Consider the following 19,340-nt stretch of genomic DNA (forward strand, 5'->3'; position numbering starts at 1 on the left):
ACATAGTTGATTAATAAAATAAATGAATCAATTAACACCAATCATACCTGCTTCACTGTCACTGGTGAGCTTCTCCTCCCGCTCCTCCCTCTCCAGAGTGCTACTCGTTGAGGAAATGCTGGATGCAGAGCAGTTGTCTTTTTCATTCACTTCCTCATTCTGTCTCTCCTTCTCACTCAGCAGTACACTGTCCTCTACATCCCTTTCCGTCGGCTGCTCCTTCTCACATTCCTCCTCTAACTCCACATCCACATCCACCTCCACCTCCACATCTGCCTCTCCCACCTCTGCTACATCAGCTACCTCATCCTCTACCTGCTCTTCCACCGCTGCCTCATCCGCTGCCTCATCCTCGTGCTGCTCCTGCTCCTCCAGCCTCTCCTGCTCTCTCCTCTCTTCCTGCTCCATGCTCGACTGGTCATCTGACGCCGGCTCTGCCACTACATTCTGCTCAGACTCAGCAACATCCTCTGTCTCCGCTGGCGACTCTGTCTCAGTCTGCTGCGTTTCTGGCTCGGGGGGAGGTGTGGGGGGAGGTTGTGATACTGTTAACTCTGGCGCTGGACTTTTGGTTCTGGTCTGTGGGTCAAGGTTTGGCTCTGACATGTGGTCTGTTCCAGGAAGAGAAATCAAAACAACGTGGAAGAATAATGTTACTTTAAATACTCTGGTCATGTGTCTTTACATTATCTGATCGTCTTCTAATTAAAACTGCTTTTAAATTGCTTCCTGACATATCCTTAATTGCTCTTAGAGATTGTATAAGACTGCGGAAGTAATTCACAATGAGTCATTAAAGTAAAGTCTGTGACCATGACTCACGACTATTCAACACAAGAATAACAACTTTACAGTTTCTGAGAAAAAAATGCCTCGATCTTCAAGTTTTCTTCAGAAAAATAAGACACATCAAATCTATAAGACAGAAATTAGATCAATTAATCAGATCATTAACTCCCTTTAATCTGAACCTTATTACATCAATTTCAAAAACTGGAGATTGGAAAATATGTGTATGCACACCACCTCCTTTTCACCATCGTTAGACACCGTTATACAAAATATGATGAAAATATGAGAGTCAAGTTATTATTCTCAATAACTCTTTTCATCAATGCAGCAGGATCTAATTCCTATGTTATCATCATCTGTCAGGTTAATGCCAGGACCAGTTTAATCTCTGCCAGGGCCGTAGACCAACATCACAGTCCATTCATGTTCATGTGACCCGGTTACTGATGATGATGAAGACATGGTTGGCGAACCCACCCGTCCTCTCTTACCTGATGTCTGTGCAGTGCTGACGGTGTCTTCTGATGAGATGATGGATGACGGTGTGGCGCAGCGAGACGCTGAGCGGCTGGCAGGGTTGGAGCTCAAACACAAAGTGATCTCAGTCCGTCCTTTTGTCGGTGCTCGGGGCCGCTCCCGCTCAAACTCCTCGGCAGCTAGCCTCTCCACCGCCTTGTACCTGCAGTGACACAATGTAGCTTTCAGACGTTTAGATCTATGCTGAGGTCTACAGCTGTTTAAATCTCAGCTCAGACATCCGATTGTTGTGGTATAATGAGGGAGAAACTCAGTACACTCAACAAACAACTAGTGAGATGATATTTTAGAGATATGAAGGCTCAATTAGACAGTGGTGAAAGTATCAGCTGGGTTTTTAGGAAATAATAGCCATAATATCAGCATTTATGTTGTTAGCATTTTGGACATGTTTGTCTTATTCCTCAGTAATTATGGAAAATTGAGCTGTAATCCCATTACTAAAGAGCTCAAATGATGATGACAATTGACATCTTTCTTTAATGAAGTGGCCCAAAATGTTTATGTTAAACATTTTTGTTAGCTGATCTCAGTTCACACATTCTTGAAAAGTACATGAGACGCATGATCCAGTCCACAGGGGTGAAGAAGGTGAGGGCATAGGAATGAGCTATGAGCTATGAGTCATTTTGTGCACGCAGACTCTCACACACTCGGACACGGTTAGAGGCAGATAACCACACGACATCCATGGAAAAACACAATTACACACTTGTCCTGTTAACACTAGGACGTCTTAATGGTGAGCAGGCCTGAAGAGGCCCTGACAACTATAAGTCAGTTTGAGGCGAAGTGCAACTCACGTTACATCTGCTATCAATTTTCGAAAACGATCTCAAAGCATTTAAAAACCTTCTTAGTATTTTATTATTATTTTTTTAATCTATCAGCATTATTGTGAATATGTGAAACCATGAAATAAAACACTCACCTATCCTGTCTGGCTTGCCTTGCTTCTTCCATCTTGTCCACATAATCTCGACTGAGACAGAAAGACAGAAACAGAACCAGAGAGGAACAATAAAGAGTCAATTGAGGACCTGTATCTAAGACAAGACACATGAGCTGAACTTTTACTTCTGCAGAGTCTTTCTGCTGTGACTCAGTACATCTAATGATCATCATAAAAAAATACAGCCGAGCTTTAATCAGACTCATGGGAGATATGTGAGGTTCCCTCTTGAGTCGAAGCAGCAGCCACCTGTTTCTAAAAATGACGTATGTCAACATGTCTTCATTTGCTGTACAGCTGCCTATGGTCGCAAAGTAAAGAATTATTCTCTTTGATATGAGGTGTTATATTGTTTGAGACTGACTTGAAGCGATTTCTCTCCTCTCTTTCGATCCTCTGCAGACGCTCTTCTCTTTCTACGCGTCTCCGCTCCCTCTCCGCGGCCAGCGATTCTTGATGCTGTCTGTATGATGAAGTCAGCAAGCCCCCCAAACTGGGTCTGCGCGCCAGAGGAGAGAGAGATAGTGATAGCTTTATTAAAGCTGAGAGATTGGTTTGTGTTTTCATGTGGGTATTTGTGCACTTAATCAACCATATCCAGAATGTGTTCTGCATTTAGCTGTGGAAAAGCTGACATGCCAACCTGTCAGCTTTGGAGTCTGGTGTGGTGGAGGCCGCTGAACTGGAGAAGCGATGGATGGGTGATGTAGGCGCCTGGTGCCTGCCAGGGTATGGAGTGCCATTGGCAGTGATTCTGTTAAAAGAAGGGAAAAATAAATGCCTTGTTCTCCCCTAACACATTTTTTCCACTGAGAGACAGAAAAGAGGGCTGGACGGCGCTTCAAGAATCTGCGATGTGATGTGATGCGAATTCCAATGTCATACTGCTGGACGGTTTCCATTGAGATATGAATACATTGAATAAAAGAACAGTGCTCTTAAGCACTTCTCCCCAGGCATTTGAACAGCTTTCCTGTGCCATCACACTCTGAAGGGTATCCTGCAGGTGCACCGTGCCTAAACGTAATCTTTCCTAAATATATCCCTTCGCCAGACACACTCTTGTCTATGGGGCCTTATCAATTCAAATGCAAAATGCTAAAATCATTTTGTCCAAGAAGCCAGCACACTAACAAAGATGACAGAAAATGTACAGTATATCTATCTTTTTGTCATGGTGCGGCTGGAGCCAACTCCAGCTGACATAGAGCGAGGGAAAAACAGGGAAAACATATATAGAGACAAACAACCTCAACATGCTCACATTCATACCTAGAGCTCTTTAGAGACACCAGTTAACCTCATGTGAATGTGTTTAGACTGTTGGAGGAAGATGGAGAACCTGGTGAGAACCCACACAGGCACAGGGAGAACATGCAAACACAGAAAGGTCCCAGGATCGGGGTTCGAACCCTGAAAACTAATGTAAATCACGAAGCCTCGGCACTACCACATGTACATCTCATGCCATTGCACACTGTTGTTGTACTTGGCCTTTTGACTCCTGGCCTTACCTTTCAGCCCAGCAAGGCTTTCTAGCTGTGTAAGATGGAGGAGAGTTGTTTGTTTCCAGACTGAAGATGGAAGTGAGAGATAAAAGAGAGAGAGAGAGAGAGTAACAGTCAGGTCACACACTCCACAGATTAAGAATAATTAAATGTTAGTCATACAGACAAGATAGTGAGACAGCAGTTGAAGGTAGGAGGGCTGCAAGACCACACAACGACAACGACTGACGACAGGGGCAGTGCAGGAGTTTCTCTGTCTGTCCTACCAGCACAACGTTCTGTTTAGAAATCAATAAACTTACTACTAATCACTATAATAGAATAGTTTAAAAAGTTTTCACTGAATCACTTTTCATTGTCAACTCTATAGAAAACAGGGGACTATTTCAGCTCAGATGGCAGCAGGGATGCATGCGGAGGAGCTGCTGTTCCTTTCCTGTTTGTTATTACGATAGATCTCGACCAACTAAGAAGGCTGGCTGTGGCTAATACTGATACTTTGAATTCTTTAATGCTTTGAATGAATTTATTGACTTGTCATGGATTAGCTGTGATGCAGAGCCACAATGGGAGACAGATGAGCAGCAAACGTCTGTAAAATAATGCTTTCCAGCGGCTGAGAAGAGGAAGTAATTATGACCTTCCTTCTTCTGGTACAGTACATCTTTAGAGATGACAGATGAAACATAAATCACATCTGATGGGAGGTAAAGACATTTCTGGCCACTATGATCAAAAAAACATTTTTATAGGATGAGGGAGGTAGAGAGGAACAAAGCTCAAGCATGACGACCAAGAATAACTCTATGGGACAAAATTTGGAAAAAAGATTTTAAAGAGAAATCAAACTTTTTAGTATTACTATATCTGATTTTACTCCTTGCATGTGTCTCTGCTGAATGTATAGTCATCTACATAGAGCCAGACATGAATTATGGTCTGGATGGGATGTATAGTATCTCCTGTAGCTCCTCTCTGTGTCCTTGCAATTCTCACTCTCTGTGAAACCTACAAACACCTGGTTCTGGCTCTGATTCAAACCACTGGATGGAGGGAGAGGTCAGGGGGGAGAGAAAGGGGGTGAGGTTGGTGTAGACTGACACTGAGGGTGTGGAGAGCCTGATATTCTACTCAGAGCAACAACAACAAAAAAAAACACACAATCAGGTGGGCTGGGGAGGAACACACCAAGGACTAAAGTTCCTCTTTTTAGGTGCGACGGACACAGGAGACGATGTCCTGGCCTTGACGCTGAGATATTCTCTCTGCCCTTCAGGGTCACTGGCTTTAGGGAGGATGTTGGCCATACACTTTAAGTTCAAACACATGTTAGGAGTGTCTGCTACAGCTGGACCCACACTAGGATGACAAAATACAAGAGAGTAGGAGTCCAAATAGGTAGAGGGAAAGAGAAACTATGCAAATGTGAGGGGAATGAGAGAGCAAGTCACTCTTGGCAAACCAGTTGGCCTAAAATACCTGTGAGCGCCCTGTCTAGAGGACTCAATGACTGGATGACTTTCATCATCTGCCTCTTCCTCCTCCTCCTCCTCCTCCTCCTCGTTCCCCTCATCATCCTCCTCCTCCTCCTCCTCCTCCTCATCCTCCTCCTCGTCCTCCTCCTCGTCCTCCTCTTCCTCCTCCTCCTCCTCCTCCTCTTCTCTGTGGTGAGAGGAGGGGTCGAGGGAAGGGAGGACGTAGGCAGGCGAGAGGGGAGAGAAAGTGGACAGAGACAACAATGACATGAAAACACACAGCAAAAGCCCAGGAGAGACAACACACAGCGGTTACACAAGAATCATGCATGTCAGGAAAGAGTTAGAAATATTAGTGAGGTGGATGAGAACATTAGTGGGTTTCAACGTATTCTTGTACAATATGCACAGGCAACAGATACAACTACATTCAAGTACAACCTCTAAACAAAAATATGTTTCACATAAAACATCTCCCGGTGATTTTAATTGAGGAGAATAAGATTTAACAATTCAATAAGGAGTGTGAGAGGTGGAGGGATTGTCTGTGTTTGGACTGATAGTCTGGGAATACATGGTCATACATGAGTCCGCGACCAGCGTGCGATTTGGATCCCTCTTGGCTGTCTGGATTTCATTAACAATATGGAAAATGGTGATCTTCAAAGGCGGCTTGAATTTCCTGTGGCGGACTGGAAGAGGCTAGTCTGGTATATGACCTGCTGGATTGAATTTAAGTATACCTGAAGACCTGAGTGCTACCAGAAATATTAGTGGGTTTGCTACTTAGGGGGAAAAAAAGCTTGTTATTAACGATGGGGGGATGGATTACGTAGCGCTGGGAATCAGTAATCTGTAGTGAATTTTAAAGGTTTTCTTCTGTTTTTGTCTTCTGATTTGTGACCCGTAATAAAAAGTGGAATAAGGGGTTAATATAATTTCCACTAAAAGGAACCGCCTGACTAGGTTTTTCTGGTGCTTTTATAAAGCAGAGTCCAAGCTACTGTATAATTAAACAAGATTGCAATTTGCTTCTTGCCTGAATCACCAGTTGTGGTTTCTCTGAGTTTGTGTAGTTACAAAGGTTTTGTTGTATATAAAACAGATGGCAATGTGGAGTTTAGGCTAAAAACACTCTCAGTGAAGGAAGTGTGCCTTCAGACAGAGAGCAGATAGCTCATATCATGTGTTTATAGAAGCTTCCTATTTCCACCAGTGGCAGGAGAATGTTTTTGACAGTGGGAAAATTAATTTAAATGTCACTTTGCAGCAACGGCCTCCTCTTCGCCTTTCTTTAAATTACTATATAATTAAATTCTCTGCTTTGGCTCTGGATGGAGTAGACACATCTCTCCAAGACTGAAATATAATACAAGGCTTGCAGTCAAGCTGTTTCCTGTGAAAATGAGTAATACTCCATGGACCCAGGAATAATTTGTGATTCCTTTTTAGTTGCAGTTATCTCTCAGGGTTTAAAATATAAACGAACCCCCACTGGCAGAACCTTTTAGATGCAGGATCAGACTGAGTTCAAGCTAAGATGGAGGCAAGGATAAAGTTTCTGTTCTTCTCTTGAACGTCTTCCACTTTTCCACTCCTCTCTGTCCTCCCCCCGCCTCACCTTTCACTGATGTCCTCAACACCCTGGCCACCGAAGGGCAGGAAGCTGCTCGTGTGAGTGTGTGGGCTGCTGGGCGATGCTGGGGCAGAAGCGTGGCCTCTGCTGTTCTGGAGCGAATGTCTCCGGCTGCGTCTCCTCTCCAGGCCCCGCCTTTCGTTGTTGCCGCCGACACTGGCCCGTCGGCGGTCCTTTCGGCCGCTGGGAGGCAATTGGGTTTCATCACCGTCCTCATGACGCAGTGTCATCTGGGACAATGAGTCGGCAAAAAGAGGCTGAGTAAACATAGTGCATGCTGCATGCTGTTCACAGACAGCAACATCGGCGGTCATTTAGTTTCTGCTGTATGAGACAGATGTCATGTGACACACTGTATGACCTCTCTCGTGAGACACTAGTTAACATCAAATTAAGGCTTTTTGTTCAGTGATAATAGTTGGTAATAAAGGCTTTCTGACCTCGTAGATGTTGAACTGTTCCACGAGGTCGAGGTCCGTGCCCTTCCTGCTCAGGTGTCTCTGGGCCATGACCTCAATGGCCTGTTCCTCCAGACAGTCCACCATGTCATAGTAGGAGTCCTGGTCTGGGAGACCTGCCAGAGTCTGAAACACGCAAACACATACACATTGCCCTTTTTTCGTAAATGTGGTCTAAGAAATAGCAGCTCAGACATAAGATAAATGATTGTGCTGCGAGTTGGCGCAGTAATAATATGGAAAATATTTCCTGACCTTATTGATGAGGGTCATTGCATAAACCAGCAGCTCTGTATCCACACCATCCTTCTCATCAAGGATTTCGATGACGTTTGACCACAGTTTTGTGCCTGCAGAAGCAAAAAAGCAGACAACATATTGTATATCACAAGACAAACTTTTGCAAATAGTAAAAAGTCTTAAGTAACTATGATCTTATAGAATAAAAAAAACTGTTGCAACCTTTCCACCCCACCACTGTGCAGCAATAAAAATCAGAAATTGTTATGTCATCTCATGGCTCTCCAGGGAGAAATGCAGTCATAGCAGTTTCCCTCCAGAAAAATGAGAGGAAACACGGAGCAGGGGCACTGATCTCCAGTGAGAAAGAAGCAGCTCTGTGCCTCAGCCCCAAGGGTCAAGTCCATCTTCTTCTCATCAGGAGACTGGGGATCAGGTTTAGTGCTCTTATGCAACAGCAGAGGTGACGGGATAAGACAGAGCCGAGGCAGAGGGATACCTGACCCCCCCCCTCCCAGGCTGATGCTCAACCCCCCTGTTGTACGCCACGGCACAATGTGGAGCTTTAAGAGTGGCAGGTAACTGAACCCCACTAGAGGTAGAAGTTACAGGCTGTCTCACTAAACCTCGTTCCATGCATGGCTAGGGAGCCGTTCAGGACAACTGATCTGACTACTGTGTAACAGAAGACTGATCTGTGATCAGCTGAACAGCACTAAAGCCACTGTGACCGTATTAGTGGAACTGAAAGGAAATGATTCCCTTAAATGTTTTTTATGACAGCTTCTTCTCTGATTTCACAGAGACAAGGGGCAATTCATAATTTGTTCATTTGGATAAAGTTGGTTAAAATGTCTTAAATTGAAACGATTGGCTTCTACTAATTTAATGGATTGAAAACAAAAATGTGTTTGAAGGATTTTTTCAAAGTTGGACTCTCTTACAATTGTCTGTCTGCATATTAATTTGAACATCCAGAAATTACTATAATAATGTAGCACCATGTGCACTATAATCTGCTAACAAGTGGATTAAATGTGTATATGTGGAGAATATGTGACTAAATCCCCAATTTCAAAAAGATGACCTACAAGTCACTCACTGGTTTTGATGGTGTTTGATATACTGTATATATACATTTGTTAGGTGTTTTCAGTTCATGCCATTGACTGAGCTGTCGGCTGGTTCCTCTAGGTTCTTACCTCTTTTGGCATCCACGACATTCACAGCCTTTATCAACAGGGTGGCATTAGACTCTGTGTACTCCACAAACACCAGAAGTAGCTTTAGCGCCGTCTTCACCACCAGACGGAACTGCATAAAAAGAAAAACACAATTAATAAACAACATACAGTACAGAGCAGCATCAGTCTACACACCCAAACCCACATACAGTAATACATGATTCACCTGTGAACTGAATATTTTATTGTTTTTTGTTTTTTTAAAACAACGATAGACCAATATGAGAGTACGTGCTAGCCCTTTAAATTCTAAATACTAAATGGAATTACTGTCTTAGACCAGCTTTTCCTGTTTGAACAGTCTTGAGAGGTTTGATAAGAGTGCTGTTTGACACTGACAGCTCAGTGGAACATACTGTGCTGTAGTCAAAGCCATAAAATTTGCTTAAAAGAATAACTGAGTAATGGTAAACACAGAAACAGAGATGAGTCTCAAAATAAAGCCTGCTGACAGACAGTGACGCACAAGAAAAACTGATGCTGCAAATCTGTCAGAGAGAAAAAATCAACATAATTAAAGAGGCCATCATCGTGACTTTAACACTTGTGAAACAGCTGCCACATCAGCGCTTATGTTGGACAAGCAACAATCGAAAAATTGTGGTCAAAATGAATAATGCTAATGGAAATCTGCCACATAAAAAACATTAGGAAGGATGCGGATGCCAAATATTATGTCAATATCTACACAGGAAGACAGAGAAGCAATTAGTAAGAACAGAAAAGAGTGGGGAAATGGAAGAGGGCCAATGTGGTTCCCTCATATGCTGTTTCATGATGCAGTTTGACCACTAGAGGGCTGAAGACCACACTGACAGGAGAGTCGCTTGCATGTTGTCAAAGCAGTGAGGTATGACCTATCAGAGTGGTGAACTATATGGTTTATTTCAACTTTGTCAGCGCCCACATGGAGCTGCTGAGTTGATTTTAAAGTCCATCCACTGAGTAGTTTCAACAGGGATCTCGTTAAAATTAATGTTCATATTCTTTACCTTGGATCCGACCAGGGTGTAAAGCCACTGGACTGTTTCATTGTGAGATATGAGGCCGTTCATCCCATCCACATACAGCATGATCTGACCAAGAGCTGCAGAAAGAGAGAGGGAAAGAGGGATGGGGTTTGGTTAATCATCTGCTTTTTCAGTTTTTATCTTTGTCCTCTTTCTTTTAAACAGTCCATCACTGTTTTTACATTTCTCCTGCACAAAGCAGAAGAGAACCAGAATGATCTGAAGGTTTGAATGTGACCGTGCGTGTGTTTTGAAAACCATGAATCTCAGTGGAATTCATGCTATGTAAAGCAGGTGAAACCTTTCTTTAGCTTTTAATGATTGTGAAACTGTTCTGATGAATGATGTGCTGTGGATATTCGCAAGCCCACGCACACGAAAAAATAGACAGCCACACAAATAAGCGAACTGGTGCGTACTGTTAGTGAAAAGGGGTCAATGACGTGATCAGATCTACGTTAAAACTGGAGCTGCTGCAGAGGTAAGCAGAGTGAAAACCTGAAAAGAAAAACAGCACTCGTCCACCATCCCTCGAGTCAGAGAGCGCAACAGAGGGGGGGAAATGTTTGGGCAGAGTGCCTCACTGGATGCTGACATGACTTCCATCTGTAACAGGATACATAAATAAGAACATAATAAGAGCCAAGGGATCTCAGTAGGGGGGCAGTAAAAGTATAAGGCTTCTGTAAAAGAAGAGAGATGGGGTGGGGGTGGGGGGGCAAACACCACTGGACAGATGTGGGGGGGCGGGTTTCCTTTAAATATGTGGCTTTTCTTTTAACACACATAAGGAGTTAAAACAGTCACACAGAAGAGCACGGCAACACGATGAGCTCAGCTTGAACCCACTGCAACTTTAGGTGATACATTGGCTGACATGGGGGGAAAAAGTGAAACATAAACATGTGAACACACTGAAAGTAGAACACTTCTGGAAGGCCTGTTTGTTTCCTGGAAGACACTCTGGTTTTGGGGGTAATACATGAGAGGATTTTTTTTTTTAAATCCTGTTTTTCTTCAACACGACGGCTGATGAACTTGTTGTGATCATGCTCAGAGATGTATTAGTAGTTATGCTGCAAAACTGATACACCAGTTGCTTTGAACTGGGTAAAAAGGAAGAGACACATCAACCTCTGACCGAAAAACTAAAATCAAATACTTTAACAGACTTGACTGCTCCTCAGAAAACTACCATCTAATCTCCTCTTGCTGTGTTTAGGACGGGTTCTTCTGACATGTTATGATGAGTGGCTGTAGCGTCTGTCATATATTTTTCCTCTCCTCTTCTCTAGAGGGGCATGAAAATCGTGAATATGCTGTAGATAAGCCAAAATTCCCAGGTGCAGCTGCTGTGTGTGCATGGTGCATGAGAGCGTGTGGGTGGATGCATGAATGCATGGGTGTGTGTGTGTATAGATATAAGTGTGTGTGTGTGTATGAGCATGCTGAGGGCCCATCGCAGCAGCAGCGGCAGCGGCAGCGGCAGTTCATCTTTTATCAATCAGGGTTAATTACTCCCAACATGTCAGGCCAGAGCATTCCTAACAGTCCTCTCCCGCTGCGAGCTCAGAGCCATGTGTCACAGCAGTCGGCAGCATGGACAACATGGCGTACGAGAGCAGACCACATCAGAGTGTGTTTATGAAAACATGATTAACCTCCTCAGTCAGCGTGGGCCAGAGTGTCACCCTCTTCTGTAGCTCTTGCATTTATGTGGGACTGCTGCTGACAGATGAGTGACAGCAGTAATGGCATGACGTGCAGCTGGTTCCTGAATGGATTCCTCTGCTACACTGGGGAAAAAAAGATGTTAACTGTTATGTTTAAAGTGTCTGAAAATAATGATTCACAGTAATTCTTTATACACAGACACAAACAGTTGTGACTTTTGCTGGCTGAGTAATGAGCTACAGGCTTCTTTCTTTTTTTCCAAATTGGTAGCCGATGTCTGACCTTCAATGTCATCAATGCACCTACTTTTATCTCCTGGCTGCACCTGTGTACAGTATCTGCCTTGGTGCAATGAGGTTTTGAGGAATGTCCATTGAAAACAGGGGTGAGAAAAGATAGGTTGCCTTAATGAGGCTTTTAAAAGTGTCATTACACAACATGAACGTTCAGCCGCTGACAGATGAGACGTTAGTGATTGTTCCCAAAAGTCAGCCACAGAATGAGATGATTTTTTAGATCCCTCTGACATGTTATCATAAGACGTTATTTAAAGATTTAAACAATAAGGAGCGGGTGGATTTTCACCAAGTAAAATAAAATCAGAGTGGATGTCTATATCATATGTGAATTTAATTCAGTGGGCAGTTTAGATACAGAAATGATATGATATTAAACACTTACGCACCACGCCAGAAACCACACAATCATTATCTTTTTCGCTCAGATTCATTAAAACTATTGCTTCATGGAATTATTCAGTGCCAACTGCCATTCATGTACAGTTCTGCGTTAAGAACCAGAAACCACATGAACCACAGTTACCCTGTGAACGGTTAGGTAAAACGATACTGTAACTGTTTCAAAAAAAAAAAAAAAAAAAATTACCTTTCATTATGGGAAACTGCAACCCTCAGACACTGGTCAGAAACCGTTTGAAGGAAACATCTAATTACTCCCACAGCAATCACCTTTGTGAACTGCAAATGGAACCGATTTCCACACACTTGTGATTAAATTAGTCATGAAACTGCTATGAGAAAATGAAAAGTTACCTGTGTGTTGCATGCAGCTCATGCTTTTAAAACGCGATCAGACCGTGAAACTATGGCACATCAAGCTTTGCACCTTTTGTGGTTAGCCAAGACTGTGGATACCAGAACCTGTGAGCTGTTTTTAAACTCCACAACAGACAGTCATCAATAACTTTGGAAGAAGGTTAATAAGAAGAGCATGTGGGTGTTGAGTCTGTACAGGACTCCCTCCACTTCAAGCACTGATCTGGGGCCAACAATGCTGGCCTCCATTCGAGTAATCATGAGCAGGCTCTACAATACCTCACACAAAGTACAACAATAACATTGCTAAGTCCCTCTGCATGTATGTCACGTAATTAGATGCTGGCAGACAATGAGCTCCCTTCAAAGCACTGTGATTAGAATATAAATGTAAACCACTATGGGAGAGGATATCCGAGGAAGAAAGATTTAGCTTAGAAGAAACTTGGAAGTGTACAATGAGCAGCCTGGTGTCTGCGCAGCACTCTCACACCCCATTTCTTGCAGTGATTTTCACATTGGCCTTAAGAGTAAACAGAACATTTGAATGTTATCAAGCTGCAGTAGGGGAACCACAGACCTACTGATTGGAGGAGACAGACCCTGTTCTGGTGTCTGAACCAGAACTCAGAGAAGTTGAAAAACGCAAAGAGACCGAGGTCTGGTGGAAGTGTTTCTTCAGGGCCTCTCCCTCTCATAAACCACAGCAATTATCTTCCACAGCTCCAGGAATGTGCAGGAAGGGCTGCTCCCCTGACCGCTGCTGAGGTGAGAAACACTCTGAGGTTTGGGTGGCAGCGCCAACACGAGCCAGCTGATTACAAAAAAAAAAAAGAGAGCCTTATCCATAAAGATGCGAGAAATCAACTCAACAGCTTCCCCTCTACCAAACCTGAGCCGCCCCCACCTTCTCCTCCCTCTCACCACTCTGCCCCTTGAGTTTCATTTACATTTTGGAATTTATCAGAACTGGGTCGGCCAAACTGTCTGTCAGCATGCAACATTTATTTTACCAGGACTTTGGGATCGTGGCCAACTCTCCGTCCCATACAGCACAACTTAGAGCCCCTTATCTTGTTATGCTCTGCATTAGCTGAGAGCTGCCCTCACAGCTCAGAGGCATGCCTCCCTGTGCCCATGTCAGCTGGATGTGCCATACTGAACAGACTGAGAAAGAGTTTTTATGTAAATTCTCTCAATAATCACTAATAGTGAGTCATCAGATGAACTCAATAATATTTTCACCAGACTTTTACTCCTACCAATACAGTCACATCTGGCTACTTCCCTCCCTTTCACTTAAGTCTGAGTAAATATTTAAAGTGATCATAATGAATATTGTTCATGTCAAAAAAGGATCACATGACTACTTGTGTGATGAAGGGGGGTTCTGGGATCATTTATCTTCTTCTTTCACACTGTTTTGGTTTTACAGTCTGCAACTTTGGGCCAACTTCAACTACTGTATAATATCAATCTGCAAAATGTTGACTCCACCAACAACCTAGGTAATGTGATTACTACAAGCCTGTGTGACGACAGCTCAACCACTTGTTCCCAGTACATTAGAGCAAATAAACTTCTTCAGGTGATGGCTGATGCTGATCAAGGAAACCTTTTTAGGGTCCACTGTGCTCTGATTGACTGTCTGCCCATTAACAATATTTGTACTGGGCAGACTCTTTTCTTTGTGGCACCAGAAAAATATTTGTGCCAAACACAGATACTTTTGTTGCCTTGAAGAGAAATTATGTAGCATCTATGTTAATTTACATATCAAACTGTGGACAGGCTGTTGCTGTTTGTGGTTTCTTGTCTGCACTTTTGTATTGTTTGTATTTGTATACTGTTTGTTGTGAGGGCCAGAGGTTCCTTTACTAAACTCTTATTATTTAGAGTCTACAGTCACGCAACAAGTGTAGTGAGGCTGCACATGGTAATACTTTGAGTTGAGTGCTAACAACATGCTTTTTTTTGCTTTTTTCTTACATTGACATGCTAACATTGTCACAGTGAGAATCCTGCCAGCCGAGCCAAGTCAGGTTTTGTATGCTGACAACTGCTAATATGCAGTGAGAATGTACATTATACGTGCAGATAAACCAACGTACAAAGATTTTGACGTGGTGACATTTAGATGAAAAGTCTGGGATCACTAAAGTGATAACGACTCCTCCTGGAGGGGACATGGATGTGTGCACCAAATTTCATGCCAATCCATCATCACACTGCCGCTGTGATATTTCAGTCTGGAATAAAGTGGTGGACAGACTGACTAACACTGGCATCATGGAGCCGTGCTGCTAGCCTGGCAAAAAGTTTAACTGACATCGAGCTAAAAGCTGGCTGATTTCCTTTTTTTTTATATATCATTACTGTACCATGCCTCCAGCGAGCTTCTGATTTAGAGTCAGTATACCACAAAAAGACAAGTTTACTACTCAGGCCAATTAAAGTGCTCTGACTATACATGAACTGGATAAGACATGTTCTTGGGCTTGGTTCCATTTTATTCAGCTAATCACCCAGACCATTAGAGCCAGACAAACTGCCTCTGCCAGACCAATTCCAGTTACTGAGCCGACTGCCAGGCTTACAATTAGCACCATACAGTAAAACAACAGGAGGATGCTTCCATTTTCAAATCCAGACACACGTCGGCCAGCATTTCACACAATTTACGGCCGACCTAGGCCCAAACAAATTCCCTAAAGACAAACAAACAGACCTAATGGAACAATAGCATGAAGTAAGGCAGCGGTGCCTCTCCAATATTCAGCTGAGCAAGCTCCACAGAGGCAATGCAGACCTGATGAAGGACTGCAGTGCTAAGCAGGGTAAAGTGAGCTCAGACTACAACACAGGGAAATATTCTTTATGTAGGCTATCTCAATATTTGACATATCATAAATGTGACAGATTTGAGAAAAGAAAATCAATTTAGGACAAAACAACTGGGGAAAGCCCAGCAGATGAGTTTTTCCCATCCTATCCAAGCGGGGAAGACTTCGGAGAAAAGCTACTGCATGACATCCACCCACTTGTAAAGCGAACTGAAAGATGAGCTGCGGTAAATTCTTACTGCTCTTGAGAGAGCAGCGGTGTGATTCGCTCCGGTTCTGGCCAGCCATATGCTGAATTCAGTCCCAAAAACCACTCAGCTCACAGGAATCAGCCGTAAAACCCACTCCAATGCTGAGGATTTCAGTCTATCTGCCTGCGTGCTACATTACTGCAAAAGATTTATTTTTTTTCCAAATTATAGTTTATGTATCTTAGACGGCAAGGTCAGAGATGATAAAATAAGAGCTTGAGAAATAAACCAAATCAAACATTCTTATAATATAATTGGCTTGTATGCTGAATTCTGTTACAGTAAAACAGGCTCCAGGACGGGGTTTGTAATTCCACTGCCAGTGGGTTTGCTAAGGCTGAAAACTTCTACAGATGAAGGGAGCTGAAAAAAAGGGGGGAGGCAGAAAATAGGTCAGACAGGTGGGGTTGAACTGGGTTCAGATGCAAGCCGTCTGCTCATGTCAGGGGGAACAGAAGGGGTCTGTGGAGGTCTGAGGGGTCTAACACAGGGGGAGAAACGGGTGGGACATATCCGGTAGGAACAAGGCTCTGAGACTTAACAAAAAACATGACAACAGGTTATGTTTTTCTACTCAGTTAAAGGTTAACTGGTGTTTTTTTTCTTCTTAAAGGTGTAGGTAAAGGATGTTAAAAACAACTGAACAAAGAAGTTCATGGGACATACAGCTGTGTATGTTTTAGTGCCAGTGTCACTCAGTTTGGAAGCTGGTGATTTAATTTAATGGAGAGAGACCAGGCTGGAGGCAAGTCAAAATGTTGCCAGTGGAGCGAAGAGAGGTGAGAGGTTGTGGGCTGAAACCGTGTGTAACGCTCATTTCCTAAATATCCTCTGACCAAATGAAGTCATCAGACAGGTAATGAAACAGAAATATGTTTAAAGATTAAACTGGCTTTCTTAGTTTGGGGGTTAACTAGCATTTAAGTAGAATGAGATAAACAAAACAAAAGCTGTCTCCCTTTGGATCATAAGCAGGACACTGAAACATAAATGTGAATGGAAGAACCTTTAAAAGAGTAAGAGTGGTATCGTGTGTGTGTGTGTGTGTGTGTGTGTGTGTGTGTGTGTGTGTGTGAGAGAGAGAGTGACTGAGTGCTTTTCAAATTGAAAAGTTTTGCACAAAGGGGCAGGGGGAGCGGTGGCTGGCCCGCAGAGCTGCAGGAGAGATCGGGTGGAAAACATGCACGTGTTCCCATGGGATCTCATTACAAACCAGGAGTTCAAGTTTCTATTGGTTTGACAAGGGGCATTCCTGGAGATCTCCTCCACACTCCAAACATCAGGCTTTGTCCACATACGAGTGTCAGCGGTTCCTGTGTTTTCCCTATGCAAACTTACTTCATCCTAGAGGATTAAATTAACCCTAACCCATTCCCTCATCTCCCCCTATGCATAACTATCACATGATCACACAAACAAGGAAATGATCACACTTATATCAACCAGCATGTGCTTTGATGAATTCTCAGCCCAGTCCAGACAGAGTGGAAATGTTCATCCAGACAATAGGCCATAGTAAAAAAGGTCTCCCCCCTCTAGAACAGACGACCTATAACACAGCCAGACAACACAATACAGACTGTTTCCAACAAGAGCTTCCAACGCTGCTGGTAACCCAACTGTGCCTGGGTTTTCACTTAATGCTCAGCAGAGTGGTCAGACCAGCACGGGGAGAATTCAGTTACGCTCTGTTAAACATTTAAAGAACTTGGGTCAGGATATTACACAAAAACAATGACCCCGATTCTGAATTAAGAGAAATAAAATGTCACTCAAATATGTAATGGCGCTGTTTATCGAATAAAAAAAACGTACAACTATTATTAGATTTTATAACTGAGAAGAAGGGGATGTTAGCTACATGAGATCACCTCTGTCCAAACACATGCAGTACAGCAGCTGGTTTCACTGATTAAACTCCTACGACTACAAAGGAGGAGTGAATAAGTGAGTGATCAACTGCTTTGTTTGTTTACGGTGAAAAGACACTTGGATCGCTCACACACACACACACACACTCTTGGCACATGGATGAAAACGGCTGCACAGGCGTGTCACTGGATGTTCTGCCTCGCTGATCTGAAACAAATAAAATTTTACAGAGACACCATAAGACTGGCTGCGATTTCAACAAAAGGGTCTTGTGTTTCGATTGCACCTGTAGCTTTGTGAAAGAGACTGCCGCCCAGTAAAGTTACTGCTGTGTGTGACACTAAAAGAAGGACTGAGCGCTGTATTGGGAACAGTGTTCCAGGCCCCAGACACTTTAAGAGGTAATGAAACACTTGACTAGAGCACATCTCCCTTTCCCGCAGAGGCCCCCGTTAGCTGCTCCCTCTGGAAACCAGGAAGTCAAGGTGCTTTAACTTATGGTGTTAGAATGGTGGTGCCATTAAAAACAGGAGCTCCCAAGATGTCAGCAGGAGGGAGAGAGAGATACTGCACATGTAGGGAGAGAGAGGAAGAGAGAGGAAGAAAGGATGAGATAAAAGCACCAAATGAAATATGTGCATGACTTATTTGATACATTAATACTTCTGGACCATTCACAACACAACTCCCATTTCTGTGGAAGCTATAAATTCACAAGTATAAGTTATAGCGTGTAAGCCTGTGTATATAACACAGCAGGTGATGAGGTATGGCCTTCTGGGTACTGGGTATGAAGATAATTTATACAAAGTTTAAGAATGTGTTTTCCAAAAAATGCATCGTGGACTACTTTGTAAAAAAAACGTCTTCTTTTTTAAAAAGACAGTTTTTCTAAATTCCTATAGATCAAAACTTAAGCTTCACTTCCAATATGTTTCCACTGAGGCTTAGAGACGGCGAGTGTTTTGTAAACGATGGCAGAAATGGCACGGCCTTTAGCCTTTAGGAAGCACAAACAGAGAAAGTGTAGCTAAAAACATAGCTTATGGTGCGGAATGTCAACAGTGAGCATTTCAAAGGAGAGAATAATTGCTTCAAGTTGACTGTAATTGGTTCGTCTTTAATCTGCCCTCCGTCCGCCGCTCCCATTTTTACAGTTACCAATTAAACACAGTTGTTACTTTTGTTGGTGCTTTTTCTGTAAATACTACAAGTGCAACGATGATCCGGGAAGAACCTTGTTATTTGTTCTTCCACCTCGTCTCCCTGTTTTGCTCATGATAATTAGAACTGTAGGGATCCTTCTTTTTTCTTTTGAAACCGCAGTGAAAAAAGCCTGAGCTTGGTGCAGAAACTTTTTGACCTTTTGCACAAGCTGCCTTAATTTGAAGGCTTTTAAACCACTTCATGTGTTGTGATGTGTTACTATGACAACATATGTTATGTGCTTTATAAAAACACATGCATTGGGCTATCTTATCATAACAAATGGCAGAAAAGCATGTTTGAAGATGCACAAAAGATGTGTGCATCTTCTGCATCAGCAATTCACACTATATAATAACCTCCTTAAAGTGGCCTCTATGACTTAGTATAACAAGTTTGAATAGTGTTTATTCACTAGACTACATCTTATTATAAAGATCTACTTATTTTGTCCATTACCTGGATGTTAAAAGTCAATTTCCTTTATTTGCACAAAGAAAAGGCTGCATCTGTTTTCCACACTTGAGTTATAGATTGAGGGCCAAAGATTTTGAGTGGAGCTTGAAATGTAAACATAAATGGTGAGA

The 19,340-nt window shown here is 42.9% G+C and overlaps 1 protein-coding gene across 3 annotated transcripts in view; it reads right to left on the reverse strand.

Annotated features, from left to right (window-relative positions):
- fhod3b (formin homology 2 domain containing 3b) overlaps positions 1-19,340 on the reverse strand; it is an 87,164-nt gene that overhangs the window by 11,006 nt on the left and 56,818 nt on the right. The window contains exons 6-18 of one of the 3 annotated variants that reach the window (XM_085801939.1): positions 9,835-9,929; positions 8,801-8,912; positions 7,614-7,708; positions 7,341-7,484; positions 6,886-7,130; positions 5,269-5,451; positions 4,978-5,148; positions 3,796-3,855; positions 2,925-3,035; positions 2,646-2,780; positions 2,261-2,311; positions 1,284-1,471; positions 48-611 (exon numbers count right to left, since the gene is read on the reverse strand). In XM_085801939.1, the coding sequence (XP_085658065.1) occupies positions 48-611; positions 1,284-1,471; positions 2,261-2,311; positions 2,646-2,780; positions 2,925-3,035; positions 3,796-3,855; positions 4,978-5,148; positions 5,269-5,451; positions 6,886-7,130; positions 7,341-7,484; positions 7,614-7,708; positions 8,801-8,912; positions 9,835-9,929 (2,154 nt within the window). The remainder of the gene's footprint in view (positions 1-47; positions 612-1,283; positions 1,472-2,260; positions 2,312-2,645; positions 2,781-2,924; positions 3,036-3,795; positions 3,856-4,977; positions 5,149-5,268; positions 5,452-6,885; positions 7,131-7,340; positions 7,485-7,613; positions 7,709-8,800; positions 8,913-9,834; positions 9,930-19,340) is intronic. The other 2 variants (XM_085801936.1, XM_085801937.1) reach the window with 2 other exon arrangements.

The sequence above is a fragment of the Trachurus japonicus genome, chromosome 16 (assembly GCF_045865225.1).
Source record: "Trachurus japonicus isolate A0001 chromosome 16, Traja_1.0".
NCBI classification, from domain to species: domain Eukaryota; kingdom Metazoa; phylum Chordata; class Actinopteri; order Carangiformes; family Carangidae; genus Trachurus; species Trachurus japonicus.